The sequence below is a fragment of the Sesamum indicum genome, linkage group LG11 (genome assembly GCF_026168435.1).
Source record: "Sesamum indicum cultivar Baizhima isolate 11 linkage group LG11, ASM2616843v1, whole genome shotgun sequence".
Classification (NCBI taxonomy): domain Eukaryota; kingdom Viridiplantae; phylum Streptophyta; class Magnoliopsida; order Lamiales; family Pedaliaceae; genus Sesamum; species Sesamum indicum.
The window spans coordinates 11,935,895-11,952,481 of record NC_142667.1 but is presented as its reverse complement, the minus strand read 5'-3'; the positions used below and the strand labels follow the sequence as shown (position 1 = coordinate 11,952,481).

General features: G+C 32.6%; 1 protein-coding gene across 1 annotated transcript; it reads right to left on the bottom strand.

The window, feature by feature from the left end:
* Nucleotides 1–2,820: 2,820 nt before the first annotated feature.
* LOC105173755 (serine/threonine-protein kinase STY13) lies at nucleotides 2,821–11,665 on the bottom strand. The gene is made up of 3 exons (XM_011095638.3): nucleotides 11,411–11,665; nucleotides 9,769–10,758; nucleotides 2,821–3,441 (listed from the first exon to the last, which is right to left on the bottom strand). The coding sequence occupies exons 2-3, from the start codon at nucleotides 10,662–10,664 to the stop codon at nucleotides 3,102–3,104; spliced, it is 1,236 nt and encodes a 411-aa protein (XP_011093940.1). The 5' UTR covers nucleotides 10,665–10,758; nucleotides 11,411–11,665; the 3' UTR covers nucleotides 2,821–3,101.
* Between the last annotated feature and the right edge of the window lie 4,922 nt (nucleotides 11,666–16,587).

Sequence of the window (16,587 nt, the reverse complement as noted above, 5' to 3'; positions counted from 1 at the left end):
ATATCCCATTATGGCATCTTTTACACTAGCATATGTCCCTTGGTATGGATGAATTTCTTTTAAAAAAAATATAATTCACAATAAATTATGCCTTCTGTAACTACGTCTCACTGCAAAAAAAAACAACATTTAGTCGTAGCTAATTACATGATTAAAAATAAAATAGTTGTAGCAAATAGTTATTAACCACGGCTATGCAATGATTGTTGGTCGTAGTAATTATGACAGTGGCTAAAATATTTTCCATATAAATATTTTTATCATGGTCTTAGCCATGGTAAAAAAAAAATTTCTTGTGTTTCCAAATACAATGCCACTTTTAATTGATTGTCTTTGTTGGAATACTAACTAATTCATTTTATCATTTATACTAATATATATATATATATATATTTCACTCACAAATGGCAGTTTGTGAGTCTATTACACCACTTTTTATTGTATTGATAATGCCCTTAAGTCGGTTTTCTTTTCTTTCTTTCTTTCTTTTTTTGAAATGTAATATATTGATTTATATATTTTATCCTCATTTATGATATATTTTAAAGTATAAAAATTATTTATTATATACACACAAGGACGACATCACTAGAAGAAATTTAACACTTAACCATGACTAACTATAATTAAAAATAAATAATCGTAATAAATAATCATTGACCGATCATGGAATGATTGTTGGTCATGATTTTTTCGAGTTTAGCTAAAGTATTTGTCATCGTCAAAAGTTATAGCAAAAGCATTTGTTATAGCTCATTACTATGACAAAAATAATTTCTACAGTAGATAATCTGAATTTCTACAATAATTTATTTATATGAAGGATAAAAGTTAATTTCTGAATTATTCCTATGAGTCGAGATCATTTCAATTGGGGTGGTTGAGCAATTTGATCGTCCTATCTAAAAACATTAATGTTCCAGGCCGACAGCAACAATCAATGAAGGGCCACATAGGCCAATAAGTTGGTGGTGCTTATTAATTAACATGTGAAAATATCATATCTCACCTCGTATATTCAACGGAAACCAGCCCCTATAAAAATTTGTATAATTATAAATATTTTATCATTATTTAAAAAATTATTAATAGAATTTTAATTTTGATGATCATCTAATAATTAGTCTAATCAATTAGGTTTTCATTTATTCTGTGACGAACTGACCAAAATGATCTTATAAATTATAATTTTACTTATTTTTTATGAACTAAGTAGATAATTTTTGTACATTTTTTTTAATTTTTTCATCCAACTCGTCTGATTCTTTTTAATAAATTTTTTATTTTTTTATAGAAAAGAAAAAATATACAAAAAGGAAAAGTAGATAACTCCAAATCTTCTTTCACTGATTATATAATTTCATCAAATATCAGGAGTATTAATGAATTTTTTCAAATAATGATGGAGTATTCGTAATTATGTTCAACTTCAACAGAGCTCGTACCCTGCATGAATGAGTGGTCTCAAACCTTTCCAGAGTTTTGAACCCAAACTGCGAGATGATTTAAGATATATACCTTAGGTGTACAATTTTTTTAATACATAAACTTTATATATATAATGCATTTTTTTTTTTAATGTTCTACTCTTCATTATATATGCTTGAAATATAATTATAATGGGATCTTAAATAGTTTTAAGAATGAAAAGGTTAACTTGCAAAACGAATAAACGTTGCAGGCATCGAAGGTTTCTAGCGTTATTTTCAAATTCAATGAATAATTTTTTTTAAAGTAAGAGCAGTAAACTATTGAAATTAAAATAAATTGATTTCAATCATTTGTGTTGGATCATTACAACAATCATATCAATTATATTAAATAAATAAAATCTGATCACCACCTACTATTACAATAGAAATAACACACTTGTTGTTCAGTAGACACAACATCCCACGCATAAAGTGGTGCCCGAATCATGACCTCTAAGATCATAAGGTCTCAACGTCGCCAACTGAACTAAACCTCATTGGCTCAAATTCAATAAATATTGAAACTCATAAAAATCTACTTGTTTTGCCATTTGGTAAGGAATGTTTATATTAAAACATTAATAATTTGAAAAATACATAGAATTGATTAATACATCTGAATGTTTATATTAACAATTAAGTAAACTCCAACCATTGATCTCTATTAATTGAATCCATCGATCCCATGAATTCATTTGGTGTCCAATTAAATAAATTGATACGAATTGATGATATCAATGAATTGCGCCTAGATTGTTCAGATTACAACTAAATAATAGTACATTGTATGTGATTATCTTTTTGATAAAAAATTCCACAAGAAAATAAATTCGATTGTAACTTGTAAAATTCATGTAATTGATACGATAAATTAAAATTAAAAAATATTTGTATAACAGAGTTCAAATACTATCATAGTTTGAAAAATAAAATATTTTTTGTCATTAAGGATATTGAAATATGGAGAAGAAGTAAAAATATATTGATATATTTACACATATATATATATATATCTATTTATATATGCAGAATTCTTCAACTATAGTAAGAGAATCGAATACCATTTTAACCATCTACCGGTTTTAATTAATGTAATTTTATTCTCCATAGAACTTTAGCACTTTCTCATATTCTTCAATTTTATTTTATTTTTTCCAATTAGGGATACGAGTTCTGCCAGTTTTTTTTTAGTAAATTAATTATAATTACGTTATGAATTTTAATTATAAACAATCATTATACGTCACTATCAATATAAAATATGTACAATAAACCAACCACTACTATTAAAATAAATCAATACCTACACATTCATGGAACTGGAACCCATAACGAATGCAACACGGTATAGTAGATGAACAGATACTGAACTAAAAAGGGCAGATTTAGATACAACACAAGGGGAAATGCATAAATACACATGGAATCTCCTCTATTACCACTAAATTCAGTATCTTAAATCCAGACAGTTGAAAAAAAAAAGAAAGAAAAAAGCAAGCACATATTTTTATCATCAACTTTCTCCCCCTTTTCTCTACCTGAGGAAAGAAATTAAGCTTGATACATACACAAAGCTGCTTTGGCACAAAATCACTTCTCCTTTTCCCAATTCTTTACTCTCTTCTTAAATCATTCTGTAGTCATTGGTTGACTCATGCAGCAACGAAAACGAGCCTTTCTGACAGTTGTCATGATCTCAGTCTCTGCCGCCTCCAGCATTCTCACGACCTCGTTGAACGAGGGCCTAACATCAGGATTAGCATCCCAGCAAAGCGTCATGATCTGACTAAGTGCAGGAAGACAGTCGTTGGGTATGGTCGGTCGGACACCTTTGTTGACAACAGCAAATGCTGCCTGAACAGCAGTCATATTCTGGAATGGTAGCATCCCCGTGATCAGCTCCCACAGTACAATGCCAAAGCTATATACATCAACTTTCTGGGTGTAAGGCCTATGCTGGATCATTTCCCTGCAATGTTACAGCACAAAGCATTTATAAGTATCACATGTATGAATGGTGATGCTTCAGACGGCAACACAAGGGGTTTGCATATAGAAAAGAATAGTGACCATGGTTTGAATTCCGAACATAGAGTTTCAACCATCCAGTTAATGCACAGCAAGATTCACAACTGCACAAGAAGAGTCGATGCAAGGAAGGTGGAACTCCTCATAGACAACCATCATCATCAAGATTTTGAACTTTAGTTGCAGAGATACTTATTCTTTAGTAATTTTTCAATGAATATGCCTCAGATTTAGATGACAACTCCAACAGACATTCTTAGCCTAACTATTCCCGTGACCAATAGGACCCTCACAAGTGTATATAAATCAATATTTGATATTGCAGCTGCGCAACAACAGCCAGAGTGCTTACACTAAGATGCTGCTACTATCACTTCTAAATGAATATAACTCTTCGTCGGAGATGCATTATATGACTATTGTCCCACAAAATTAACCATCTCAACACAGTGTGCCATTGAATAGCTTAGCAACTCAAACATCAGAAGCTCACTGTTCAGTACTGGTGCCTCTATCAGTGTGTGGGCTTGCCATTGCCCCACACTAATAATTTCTAAAATATATACAAACCTCAAACTTACATCTGCAAGTTACAAGCTCAGTCATCTAAACAGAACCACTAGAGAAGTGGCCTGGGCCTGTGCATCAATTGATGATTACTTGCCCACAAGTTTGTCCAGAAAGGTGGGCAATATAAGAGCCCGCCAAAACACTCACCCCAAGTTCAATGGACAAGTTATATAGAATAACACTTATTACACATTACAGACCTTTGACCCAGTAGCAACTGCAGTATACAACAAGCCACAGAAAAATACTTGAACAGATCATTCTATCTAATGAAGATAACATGCAGTTCCAACGACAATATCATCAAACACTTGCCCAACAAACTTCCTCAAATAAAGGAACTAGATCACTGCACTGCTATAAAAAGAGTCGGATTTAAAACATCGACTGCATTAGTTTCTTACTATGTTGAGCTGAATATTACGCTGCTAGTTAAGATATGCCATATCAGACCATCATAGTCACCTAAAAAGTAAGTCAAGAAGCCAGTAATTTGCGCTGCGTCATAATCAAGGTCTCAGAACTCAGATAGTTGTTAACTTTAACATCTTATGTAATGTTTTCAATATCATGAAAGGCAGAAAATTGGAGAGAAAAATGACGAACAAAATTATGATAACTTCTCCAAGGACACAAGTCCAAAGGTATGCTTAGAAAATATCTCAGCTAACACAGTAACTTTTAGGTTTAATCTCAGGTATCTAAGCTGAAACCATCATTGACTTACAACTTCACTCGCTGTTCCTAACTGCCTCTCTGGCATCAAATTCTTACGAATTACAGTTAAAGATCCCATGCTTAAACCTAAGCTTTTCCTGCTGCTCTTACCAGTTAGTCAAACATTTCCTATTCAACTGTATTATCTTCCTATAAATAAAATATTTAGCATATTCAAAGTATACATGCAATTTCTTCCCAATTGCATCAGTTTTAGAATACATGAAATTAACCATATCTCTCAACCATGGACAAACTACCAATTCTGCTTCACACTCTATACAACAGCTTTTACCTATCATCAATCGACAACGGTCCTAAAGTACAGACTTAAACACCGGTATGAATATGTTGACTTAGAGAACCATCAAGTAGATCCATGGAGATGGAAAAACATGAAAGCACACAAGCTCAATATTAATAACAGGCGCAGGTCAGGCGTCAATTATTCCAGCATGGAATCGACAGAGTAAGAATTTTCCGGAAGTGTGCTTCATACTCCTTCAAAATAGACGTCATTTATATTCTACATATATTGAAGTTATACAGCAATAAAATGTAAAAGTAACCTATGAGCAACAAATGTAAACTGCTTATGATGCATAAAGTAAACTGTTATTAAGATCAGTGGGACGAAAATAAAAGGAGCCCGAGGTCACCACGAGATACACATATGAGAGACACAAGTTCTTCAGCACAGTATACACCGTGCATCTATAAGCTACATCCATACAATGTAGTCCCAACCTAGAAGAAGCTCATGAAGTAGAAAATGGTGATTTTGCAATAACTTTTGGAGGATATGAATACAGATGAATATGCTTATGTCTATTGATGTTTGGTCAAAAAATAAGGTTGGATGTTTAGGCCAAAAAGAAAGTGCGTCAGTCTGCAAATATATTTCAACTGAGAATCTCTTCCAACAAAACCTCAGCACGTATGATCTGCCCTAAGCGTGAACAGAAAAAGACACTGGTTTTATAAAGATATTAAAAGTTATTTCATTACATGTGCGCAGCTACCATGCAACATATCAACCGAAAAAATTGCATCTCCCCTGGATTTTCTGCAACCTGATAGTATCTATTCACCTCTTACTCAACTTTTCCTTGATTCTGAACCCTCTGGGAGAATTTGCCTCCTATCAAGCAATTATATATTTCCACTGGACTATCCTAACAAAATTTTACAGTCAAACTGAGATGTAACACGATAACTAGCAGAAAGTATCACGGTAAATATTTGCCAGCTTATTTTGGTCCCTCTAACAGAGGCATATCCCCTTGATTGGAAGCCTTGAATTATCTTTTCTTTGTATACTTCTAATTATGGTCCCTCTGGGAACTTCCCCCCCTATGACACAAGTTCTATATATCCCTTAGATTGTTTTAACCAAAGTTTTAGAATTGAACTTCTGAGCTGCCCACATCTCTAGTGAAAGTCAGTATATCAAAGTCCTAAATTGACACGGATCTTCTAAATTTTCCTTGGAGTAGCTCTAAGGCTAATAAATGGTGAATTTATGGGTAAAACTTCACGGAGGACGCTTCAGGTATTAATTTGAGTTTGGAGTTCAGAGATCCTCAGCAACTGAGTTGAAATTAGAAATACATTATTATGATTGCAAGGCTATGGAATTAAAAGGAAAATAAAGTATGCATTAAGCAGCAATTAACTTCAGCCACACAACAATAAATCAATATAAGCACCCAGAAGCAACATATTGGACAACCCACATTAGGAGTAAGTTATGGCAAGCAGAAGAGGACCATAATAGATGAAAGTGGAGCATAAACTGCCTTCAAATAACCACATTTGGCATTTCTCTGAGTTGCAGATGATAACTCAGTTCACATAGCTAGGATCAATATCACTAGTTATGACCAGTCAACTATGGTAATGATAAACAATTTTTTCAGACCACCAATGAAATCAAATAATACTCGACTCCTATAGCAAGTGCATTTTAAGAGGATACAAGCATTTCAGCTGGAAAACAGTCACTTCGTCAGTTATTTAATATATCAATCTGCTCCACTGCCAAGATGTTCGTACCCAAGCAAAGATCAACTTTTGCAACTACAAGATATACTAAGTCAGAGTCAATAGCTATCAGGACTAGTGCTGTGCAGCATAGTATTAATATCCCGTTATACAATAAGCACGTGCCAGTTTAAGTTCTTTGTTTCATTTTGGTCCCCAACTTTAAAAGAATTATTGGATAGATCAAGTCAGTTATGTTTATGACAATAAACTTCATATTCCATAGGGATCTAGGAACAGCTCATATCCAAATTTCCAGTCTGATCTCATAGAGTTCATCAATCACATGCTACCTGCTTTACATTATCTTTGGATACTATTACCAGCCAGCCTTTATATTTCTGCTTCAGCTTCAGGTCACAAGATATACAACACATACACTATGTTTGGATTAATGTTTTGGTGTTTTGGAGATAGAGAGAGAAAAATAGAGATAAGTAAGTATGTGTTTTGAGATAGATGGTATGTTTGGATTTGTGTTTTGATATAATATAAAATAATGTAAAATAAGTGGTGTATGTTTGATGTTGGGATTTGGGAGACAGGAGTTACTGTTCATTGTTCATTGTTCATTGTCAAATCATGTCTTTTAATATATATATTTAGTAATATATATGTGTATGTATATATAGTATTTTGTTGTTAGTGAAATATAATATATATATTTATGTTAAGAGAAGAATAAAAAATAATAAAAGAAAAGTAATAAAAAAAAATTAAATTACAATTGCACACCTAGTGAAGGTGTGCAAAACACAAAAACAAACAAGGTTTTGTGTTTTGGCCCATCTCTAAAATGGGCCAAAACACAAAACCAAACATTGTGATAATGTTGCAGCAGAAGAAAGAAACCGGAACTGCCAACCTTCATCTGTGGTATCACATTACTTCTACTAGGCATGGTTTCTAAAAACTTATACCGGGATGTTAATAGCAGGGAGCTAAACTTCATATTGTGAACCTTGTTGGGCTATCCCACCAACCCCAGGTTCTAAGTTTCAGGATGCAATTTACACTAGAATCATTTCATAAACTATCAACATTTTCTTCCTAAATGCTAAAGCCTTTTTTCTCAATAGTGGCATCTTAATCCGGTCAGGAGTTCAAGATAACAGCTAATTAGGATTCCTATTCTGCTCCTCTAGTTTTATTCCAACTTTAAGGCAATACCCAGTAACGGCAATACATGTCAAATGAGGATAACTGGAGATAAAGTTCAATCCCACCCTTAATATCTACTCTTTTGGGTCTATTCATGTCATGACCTTTTCAAGTCTCTAGACAGATTATACCAAGGCGCTTCATTATATGTCCAAAATCCTTGTAAATTAAAGTGTTTGTCAATGCTGAGTATTATATATTACACCATGAAATCAGAAAGTTGACTACTTTAACACCTTCTGACCTCAACGTTGTGAAAAAACCTAAGATAATTCAATAGGAGGCCAGTAACTGTTGCATGAAAGGTCACTTCTTCAAAATCTATCGTGATGTAGCTGGCATGCAGGAGAATTAGCACATGGGCAAAAAAGTGATTCTATTTCCAAAAGTATAAACTATTAGTGATTATAAATGTGAGGAAACCAATATAAGGACACAGTAAGGAAGGTTCATAAAGAATTCTTTGTGTGTAATTGGAAGCCAGCATAAGCAGCAAGTGTGTGATACAATTACCAAATTCAATTGGACATAAATGTTCAGGTAACACAGACGTGAAGGTGAACAACATATCAGGAGGTTCTCTGCTTTCATTCAATCACTCAATTGTAAACTGGAAAACAACGCATGAAACCTATTGAAATAATCTTTTCATCTTTAGGAATTGAGCAAATCCCCGAGTCTGCCTGACACTGAAGCTAATAATTTGCATAGGTGAGCTATATGCTTAAAAATTAGAGTCCTAGAGAAACAACATGAACAACTGAGTACATCTTATCATTATGAGAGTCTTACAGACATGGAAACAAAGTATTGAGAAAAGCTTCTCAATAACAACTGGCTAACAGATTAGGCCTAATGTCACTCAAACACCATGCTGTTAGTCCAAAGAGACTAATGTTTTTGGAGCTGATCCATCAATACATCTGCTTCTTCCACAATCTGAACCAAAGGCAACTACAGAGTAATAAAAGAAAATTTACACCAAGCAACTCAATCGTTGATGTAGCAAAAATCTAGAGAAGGATTTTCCTAATCAGCGGCTGAGATCCATATAACAGGACATAACAGCACTGGCAGACGAAGCTTTCCTCTTTCAGCAAATAACTACGACCTACAACTCTCCGGAAATGGGGGTACATGGTTATTCAGTCAATGACATTATGCAGGTAGATTTGGCATATAGAGAGGGCATTAGATAAAGATCAGAGTTGCTTCTAAGATCAAGGAAGAGACTAAATATAACTATTTAAGACTATAAAACACACCAATATCTCACACAAGCCGTATTTTCAGTATTGAATTTAAACTGCTCAGCGCTCCTCCGACTTCTATTATAAGACATGAGCGAACCAAGAGGCCATACAAGAAAAATATCATGCACTTCAAAATCATTGGACCTTTGCAGGAAAAGAAGATTTAAAAAGCAATCATGAGTGAGAAGAAGGCGGGGGGGGGGGGGGGAGTAAATGTCCAGAGTAGAATGCAGCTCACACGTTCTTACCAGCCACAGAGGACCAGGCATGTGAGGCAATAAAATGATTGTATAAATCAAGGATAGCAACTACAATGGCTTAAGGACTAGAAGAAAGGTAAAACTTTAGAAAGAACGATGAGATGGCAAGGCAGAGAAAATTAAGTTATAAGTTCCACAGAAAATGAGAGTGCCTCCAAATACTAGTGAAAGCAATAAGTTAAAAGAAAAAAAAATCCATGAGCAACAAAAAAATAATTCAAACATAAGAAAGCAGGAAACGAAAAAAAAAATAATGGGACTTACGGGGCCATCCAACGGTATGTGCCTGTTTCTGGTGTCATTCCTTCCGTCTGCACCTCAATACGAGCTACCCCAAAATCCGCAATCTTGATGGACTTGTCAGCAGCAATTAAGAGATTGTCGGACTTCAAGTCTCGGTGAATCAAATTTAACCCGTGGACATATTCCATCCCTCTCGCCACATCTAGGGCCTGCTTTACAGCCAATTTCAGGGGGACAGAACGGTTTTGACGCTTTGTCAAGAATTGGCGCACAGAACCCCCTTTAGCATATTCCGTGACAATACACCAGACCATTGGTTTCCGGCATGCACCAATGAAGCGAACAATATTCGGGTGTTTCAACCTTGCCAACATCATTACCTCCTGTTGAAACTGCTGCTCCATCAAGTGTGCCCTCTCTACATCATTCTCCGGCCTCTCCAAAAGCTTAATCGCAACATCCTCACCATTATACGTGCCTTTGTAGAGCTTACCGAAAGCCCCCTGAGCAAAAGCGGGCCCCATGTTAAGCTTCCTCAAGTCAATCGTCCACTCATCATAATTACCAAGTCCCTCTGTAGGATATCTAGGGTTCATCAGAGCTTGAGCCAGAGCGTCATCACTCAGTCCTTGAGAAACTCTCCCGTGATTGACGCTGGCAGCAACTGAATAGTTATTGACATGCTTCAGACCCTGGTGGCCCAAGATGTGAGTGTGGGAATCAGTAGATCCAACACTACTGTTGTCCATCGACATGGCAACAGATCCTCCACCATTACTCATCTGCAAGCTCCCATAACTATCGATTGACATATTTGATCCCTCATTGAGCTTGCGATAGAAATTTTGCGAGAAATCATAATTGTCGTGGTTATTGTTTAGGCCTATAATTCCTGTAAATTTTGGACCTTCCAACATTTTCCGTTTTTATCAATGCAGTTGCTGCAGCACAAAATTTGACAAGTTCTTATGTCTTCTGCATTAGTATTGCTCAACCTCGCCGACCAAAACCCTACAAAGAAATAACAAAAGAACATCAATTGAACAAATTCCATCTATACTCTTTATCATTCAAAATTTTTTAATGACAATTAAAGAAGCACTCAAATTGAAACCCCCAAGACAAGATCAATCAAGTACAGAGCTGGATTTTCTACAGTAAGGTTCAGGAACTTGCTCGAATGAGACCTTCAAAACTACCAAAAAAGTTTCCTAATATCAAGAAACTACAGACAAAATTTACAGTTTAGGTCTAACAAAATATCCCCCATAGCCTTAAAACTCAGCGTAAAACTCGATCATAATCATCGAATTGCAATAAAATTCACATAAACCAATTAGAAGTCCAAGCGAAGTAAAACGATCAAGCCCTAGTTGCTCATTACCTCTCATAACTTATTTTCCTTCTCTTGTATTGACTCTAATAACAGTCAACACAAAGTCGTTTTACCATCAATCTTCCCTTCCCGGAAAACCAAACGAACAAAGATCAACACTTTAGCTCAAGAACAGAAAAAATCAAACCTTTTAAGCAAAAACTAAAACCCCCAAAAAAGAAAGCCAGCTAAAATTTTCCTCCAAAAATTTAAACCGCGTACAATCAATCACCGCAAAAGAACTCAGTGATCCAAGGTCAAAATTGAGAAATGAACATAAAAACACACCTCGATCGAGAGGGCTCGACTTCAACTAATTCGACGGCCTTCAGATAAACCCGCTAACACTCACCACTGGAGCTCACTGAAATTACAGCTCCGTCCCTCCTCCAGCTCCCACCAGGCTTCACCCGTCCACAAGAAGCAAGCGAAGGTGGAGCGAAACGACGACGTCCGACAGGGACACTTCTAGAGAGAGAAAGCAGCAGCAGAGAATGAAGAGAGAGAAGGAGATGAAAATGAATGGAAATGTATGCAGAGCCAGTCTTGGTCTCCTTTTCTTCTTCTTCCTTTTTTTTTATAATTTATTTTTTCCAAATTTTACCTCCTCCTTTTATTATAATTAAGAAATACTTTTTTATGTATCATAATAAAAAATAAAATATATAAATTCATAAAATTATCTATTTTAATATATAAAAAAAATTGTACACTTACAAGCAAGATTAATAGCACACTATACTAATTTTTAAATATAATAATCACACAAATAATTTATAATTACCATTTTTTATTACAAAACAATTCTACAGCATTTTAACATCACTGCATTTATTCTTTTATTATATGTGTAATACTTTTTTTATTTATTTTTAAAATATATTTTTATTAATTTATATTTTATACATATTTGTATTATATTGTAACATATAAATATATTATTTATTATGTACATAAGGACAACAACAACTAATACTTTGAAAAAGAAGAAATAAAAAAATTTGTGTAATTATGTTAAGATAATGTAGAGTTGTTTTTATAAAATAAAATAATTATAGTTAATTTTAAGTTTATCTAACTAGAGATATAATTATTATATTTAAAAATTAATATAACGATATTACCAATCATTATTTTACAAATGTAGCAGATTTTTTTTATAATAGTATATTATTATAAAAAAAATATTTATACTATTATAAAAAAATTATCATATTAATTTTGAAATAATCAAATTTATCATTAAATTTATATATTTCCTCCAAAATAAAATTCCTTAGAATAGTAATTTTAAAAAAAAAATCAATAATTTCACAATTTTATAAAAAAAAAAAATTCTTTCATGCACGGTTTCATGTTTCTCTCTGTAAATTTATTTATATTTATTTTTCTTACAAACTTCTATATTTTTAATGAATTTATAATTTTAAATATTTTTTCTATATCACCTCATCTTATGTTTCTTTTTTCACACAATTTTTTCCTTTCTTGTCATAATTATTTTTTATGTTAATCTTACATTAAAATCTTTTATATATTTACAGAATTGCGTAAAATATTGATTAGTATTATATTATTTTATTACTAAGGAAAGGGGATTGACCTCCACTGTGCTCGCTCGTACGCATTGTTTGGGTGCTCATGCTGCTGTTCGGGCCCACAAGGCAGGAGGGCTGATATCAACCGCGAAGATCGAAATGAGTGCGCCACGATGGCTCCGACGGCATGTGGGGACCACGGTATACTGCGTAGGTAATCGCTGTCACCCTGCCGTCAATTGGTCTTACTGCGCGTGTGGGACCCGCCTTAGGTGGTCATCTTTTTTTACTGTTAACAAGTTGGGGAAACAACGGATTGAGGTACAACTAAGACAGCATAAAGTACATCATCAAGATGCAGGCACACATTCTTCGGGCAATTTATTTCAATGGGGTAATTCTTTTGCTATTTATTTCCTAATTTTAAATTAAAGATTTTCTATTTCTTTCAGACCATAGAAGTAAAATAAATGTTATTAAACTATTTTATATATAATATCTATATTAACATAAAAATAAAATATATTTTTTATTCATAAATGAAGATTTATGACACAATATTACACCATTTTTTTACTTTTGGATAATACCTTTGAATTGTTTTCTTTTTTTTTTAATGTGTTGTGTTAGTTTTAAATATATTATTCTTATTTATAACATATTTTAAAATATAAAAAAGTATTTATTAGATACACGTAGGATACATCAACTTTCCATGAGATTTGGTATAACTACATGCATATTCTTGTACTACAGAAAATTGTATTTAATACCCATGAGATTTATTTTTATCTGACAAATAAGTCATTCGTTAGTCATAATTCATCAAATTTAATGATATAAAAAAATTAAATAAAATTTCATAATTACCCTCAATTGATTTATTATTGATTTACTGCTGGTGAAATAAATTTTTTTATGACTAATTACCCTTATAAATCTTCATAGGTTTAGCATATGAGGAGGTATATCTTCAATTTATGAGGATAGTTTAGTCACAAAAAAATTATTTGACCTGTAATAAGTCAGCAATAAGTCAATTTAGAGTAAATATCGATTTTTGTTCAGTGTTTCTGTTAATACCAATAAATTTGGTGAATTTTAATTAAATGAATGGAGCCATTTGTTAGACAAAAGTAAATCTCAAGGTACTAAATATAAATTTTCGAATTACAAAAAAATTATATATAATTACACTAAATTTGAGGGTGGATAAGTGCTATTATCCCTAAAAAATAAATAAAAAATGTGACTTGAGAGGTCCAAAATAAAAGATGGAATTTGAATTTTTCTTAGTCATGGCAACTTGACCTGATTGGTTAGAAAAAGGAATCATTTTATCTCAAAATTTTGAAGATTGAAGGGAAGTTAGAGAATAGTGAATGAATAATAATCGCAGGATATTAATAAAAGATAGTGTCACTGTTAGAAGGTCCGGATAATTCAATCAATCATACAATTTATAATTGTTATCATATGAAATGAACACTCCATGAATATTATTATATCCATGATTATGATTGATTATCCGAAAAATGAAGCATAATTGTGTCGAATCATCTTTGATTTGGAGGATGTTTCGTAGAACTTATTTATAAAATCGTATAAGTTTTTATATAAGTTGTTTTTTTCGAATTTATAAGATGTTAATTTTTTTTTAAAAAAATATTGAAGTGTTTTGATAAAATAAAATTATGGAATTGTTACTATATTAATGCTCATAAAATAGGGGTTGATCCGAAAAAGTCCTATAGATTCAAAAAGAAGAAAGAACCCTAAAGAGTCTAAAGGTTTACAAGATCCAAAGCGCCCCCAAAAGATCCAATTCGTGTAAGGGCTGAGATTCCCTCGAAAAAAACTCAACATTTGTAGAGCCTCAAGAAATCCGACAGGAAGTGCCTTGAGAGAGTAAATCAGCCCACAAAGGCCCAAGTGACCCAAGTATAAGAGGGTCCAGATTCAAGAGGTTCACTCAAAAGTTTAGGGGCTTGCAGTTCCGCAGCCAAAATAAATATCTATATCACGTGGCGTCTTCGGGTAACCTAGATGGCATCCATATAGTACTTTTGAAAATATGCCCCACAGAATCAAATAAATACCAAACACCTTTGCGGGGACACGTTTTTCTTCCGGTTGGAAGTAACCCTTACCCTTAAAAGCATATACTCTAGCTGGGGAAGGTTCTCTCAACCACCTCCTAGAAAATTCAGGAAAACATGATTACCTCGAAAAGATACTCTCATGAGTCTTATCTTCAAGGATTCCAACTACCTCCAGAGATCACGAGTCTCTAACTTTTAGAAAATGACCCTCCAGCGAATTCATAGGGAATTAGTTTTATCCAACCACATTGAGATAATATTATGCCAAATCAATAGGAATCTTCCACCATATTTGTGGGGGATTCAAATTTGACTAAAGTAACAATATTATTTTCTTACTCCAAATTTTATTTCAATTCCAATCTATTAATTGTAAGCAATAAATGAGTAATTTCACTCTTAAAAAATGAGTAATTTCATTCATTTTGAACATCTTCATCTCCTAATTTTGCCATAAATCGATTTGGGCTTACTGATCAATTGGACCTGACAAGCTCTTGAGCTTCGAAAATTGATGCTTCAGAATCCTAAACAACAGAAAAAATAAGCTTTGAAAATTGATGCTCTATTAAGGTTCATTTTCATACCAAACAAGCAAAAAGTTATAAAATATGAAACCTAAAATGTTAATACTAAACCAAATCACATTTTTTCATCCCTTCACGTTATGATCACTTTTTGTCTTTTCTTTTATTTTCTTTTTTTATTCATCTCACACTATTATTTTTTTTATATATTCATAAAAATTACATGCGTATATATAATATATATAAAAAAAAAAAAACACATGTATACTTATTGCTATATGCTCTATTGTTCGTTGCTCATGCCACATGCTCTGAAAAAGTATTATTAGATTAATTAATATTGAAGAGATTATGATCAATATTTCTCTGAAGAAATAGAAATAAAATATTGATGGATATAACAGTCACATTAAATTATTTATGGAAGTGTAAAAATATTTTTTTATACATACAATGCACCATAAATATATATATATATATACGATACTCTTATACTAAAATTTTTAACTTCACTGTAAATACTTAAAATATTATTTTTTTTAACACCTATTGACAAGGCCATACACACCGTCATCTATTCAAAAAATCCTCTACTACAAAACAAAATCCGAAAAGTTTTAGCCGTGTAAATAGTAATTTTTTGGTTGGGTCCTGCTCAAATTACCACCAAAGTCATATATGTGTGTATTACATATGCTTGTGTGCGTGTAAGTTAAAAAATGATGTATTTTTTCCTGATTTTTTTCTATATATACACAAAATTACCACTTTTACAAGAATATAACCCCCCCCCCCTCCACCCAAAGCAATTTAAATTTAAACTAGGCAAAAATCAACAGAAATTGAATAGGAAAAGAATAATTTGTTCAAATGGTTATTCGTTTTCCTTCCTAGGAATAATAGAAAGAAAAACACAGAAAAAAGAGGTCCAAAATTAAAATGAGATCCCATAAAAATAGAACAAGACAAATATTATATTTTCACAGCAAAATTGGATATACTGGTATTATTCCTGATGTTCCAAAAGACCAAAAATTTATTCTCCACCATACAATCAATAAGCATTTTAGCAAAATGGAGCTGATGATGAGATAAAAGAATATATATATATATATATATGTATAACATATACTATTTATTTCTTCTATGAACTTTTCTTTATTTTTTTTCTATGATATACTAAAGTACTATATATTTTACATATTAAAATTTTGTTATTAGTCATAAAAATATTTAAGTAAGAAAATTAATTACTTTTAGAATATTTATGCACACAGCCCTAAGTATATAAAAGGAAA